The sequence below is a fragment of the Adiantum capillus-veneris genome, chromosome 6 (assembly GCF_014529385.1).
Source record: "Adiantum capillus-veneris isolate H3 chromosome 6, ASM1452938v2, whole genome shotgun sequence".
NCBI lineage: Eukaryota > Viridiplantae > Streptophyta > Polypodiopsida > Polypodiales > Pteridaceae > Adiantum > Adiantum capillus-veneris.
The window spans coordinates 2610974-2613666 of NC_140936.1; the positions used below are offsets into that span (position 1 = coordinate 2610974).

Below are 2693 nucleotides of genomic sequence, written 5' to 3' on the forward strand. Positions count from 1 at the left end.
TAAGGGGAGAAAACAAATAGAGAAAGAGATTAGGTTAAAATTTAAATTAGATTAGGTTAGATTACATTTAGATTTATGTTTATGTTGAGTCTAAAATTATGTTAGATTTAGATTTATGTTAGATTAGATTAAATTTAAGTTTATTTTGAGTTTGTTGTGGGTTAGGTCAACACATGAACATCATGCACAACAAGAATGACAATCTACTCCACCATGCTTCATCAACAACAATTCAGACACAGTAAACATAACTACTCAAAGAATATCAGAGTAAGCAGATACAATACACTGAATAGTTACTGCACTGCACCATCATCATCACATTCATATCAGAGAACAGATACCTCGTGCGCAGATACATTCCCCACTTATATAGATAAATCCGACTTAACTACCCAGTCACAAGACATTCAGCAGACTGCAACTGAAAGACAGTTACATCCGACTTGGCAAAATACAGCTCAGTAAATATCCGATAAGTCAAAATCCGACTTAGCTATTCAGAGTCAGTTTCTAACATGTGCCTCTCAACACATGGCACGTCCCGGTGGTAGATTTTGCAGAAATCTGACCCGGATCCACAGATCCCTTGATCAGGAATCCACTCTCTGCTGCACAGCTTCTTCCTTACTCTGGTCCTCAACATTCACTTTATGATCCACCAGCTCTGCTTCCTTTATTGCATCTGACTCTGCTGCATCAGCTTTTCCCATTTCCACCTCTTGTGCTATATCTGCAATCACAGTATCAATCTGCTCTTCTGCAACTTTCTCCTCAGCTACATCCTGCATCAAAAAACTATTAGTAAAATTCTCCTCTTTCTTTTCTGCCTCTGCAAGCTGCTGTCTCTGATTCTCTTCCATCTGCTGAACCTGCTGCTTCAAACAGTCTCTCTCCTTTTGCAATTCCTCCACTTCCTTCAACAATTGTGCTTCTACCTCATGCACTAACCCTGCCTTTATCACCTCATATGGATACTTAATGACAAATCTCATTCTCTCCTTGGTCTTTTGCCACATCTCCTGTGCAACCAAAGCTAACTGTTGCTTGAGGATAGACACTTCTCCTTCTTTCATTAATACTGCACTCAAGCTAATTTCCTCCTGTGCCAACATCTGTTGCTCTAGTACCTGCAAAGGTTCCAATCTCAACCTCTGCATCTCCACAGTGACCTGTAACTCTGCATTCCTCTTTGCCATGTCTTCCAACTCCAAAGCAACCGCTGCCTCCACTTTCTCAGTCCATTGCTTAAACTCCCCCAATGATCTCTTCACTTTTGCTAACTCCATCTTCTGTTTCCCCACTGTTTCCTCCATATCCTGCTCATATTTTACTTTCATCATAGCTATCTGCTCTTCAAACTCTTTCACCTGTGACACCTGTCCTTTAAACTCCATCAACTTTTCTGCACTCCTTTCAGCTTGCATACTCTGAACCTTCAGCATATTATTCTGCTGCCTCACAAATTCCTGCACCTGCTGCAGCATCTGAACTACTTTATCACTGTCTAATTTCCCAGTATCTACTGATACTCCAGAGACTTCCTCAGCACTAAAGTCTAATATGGAAAACACTCTGCTGACTGGTTCAGACTTCTTCCTCTTGTTGGATAGTGTGAAAGCCTTACCAAGATTTATTGGTGTTTCCTCTGCTTTTACCTGCATTGGTGAATCAACATCCATGGTACCAAAATCTGCAAACTGCATTTTTGCTGTGATTTCTTCAAAGGCCTCTCCTGGAGTACATTTGGCTTTCACCAAATCCTCATAAGCCTCCATATGCTTAGCATTAAACTTCACAAATCCTATCTTTTCAGAATGCACCATGATTGGCTGCTCAATCTGAACTGGCTGCTGCTTCTCATGCACCAGTTTTTCTACTTTCACAGGCCACCTTGCTTCACCACTATGTACTCTCTGTGCAAAAAAGAACAATGCTGACAAGTAACCACATAACCTACTATTTGCCTGTGTCTTCCTCTTGTCTGAAGAATGAATCTCTGCTGCCAACTTTTCATACACCCAGTGAGCCCAGCTCACTTCTCCTCCCTGCTCTGCATAGCTTAATGGTGCAAAGTTTTCTTTTGACATATAGTCAAACTTCACAATAAAGCATAGCCTCTCCAAGTACCACTTAAGCTGCTCTCTCCTAGCATATGCCACATTCTTTAACATGTAATACTGCCTGCCTCCTTCTCTTGGACCAAACTCCTTTTTCAGTGCTTCCTCTGAACACTTTGGAATAGGTGTATTAGGATGCAAAGGCAGCTTGAACACCTCAGAAACCAACTCCACACTGAGTACCACATGCGGTGACACTCTCCCCTTAGTCTTCCTAAGTATTTCCAACTGAGACTTTGCATACACATTGTTTCTACATTCTTCCCAAGGCAGAATCGCAAACTCATACAATCCTACCTGCTGCAACCATATGGCGTTGCGCTCTGCCTGACAATCTATGTCAACTTTGAAGTCCATAAAAGGGTCCATTAATGCTTGCATCACCTTACCTTCTGACACAGGAGTCGGCGTTGGCGTTTCCTCTTCTGCAGAGTCACTGTTTTTGTCTGCACTGCTAACGTCAAGCCGTATAGGCAAAGCTTTGCTTCTCAAACGTCGCCCCGAACCTTCGGTCTGCTCCTCATCATGCTGTGGTTGCATGGCCATCAATTGATTTGCTTTCGGCATGGCAGG

At 42.3% G+C, this 2693-nt stretch overlaps 1 protein-coding gene across 1 annotated transcript; it reads right to left on the reverse strand.

Annotated features, from left to right (window-relative positions):
* Nucleotides 1-593: 593 nt before the first annotated feature.
* Nucleotides 594-1682, reverse strand: LOC147455064 (uncharacterized). Its single transcript, XM_086515180.1, has one exon. The coding sequence runs from the start codon at nt 1680-1682 to the stop codon at nt 594-596; it is 1089 nt and encodes a 362-aa protein (XP_086371306.1).
* Between the last annotated feature and the right edge of the window lie 1011 nt (nt 1683-2693).

What these genes read in the sequence shown, in the direction of transcription:
- LOC147455064 (XM_086515180.1), bottom strand. Translation starts at nt 1,682, where the DNA reads ATGGATGTTGATTCACCAATGCAGGTAAAAGCAGAGGAAACACCAATA.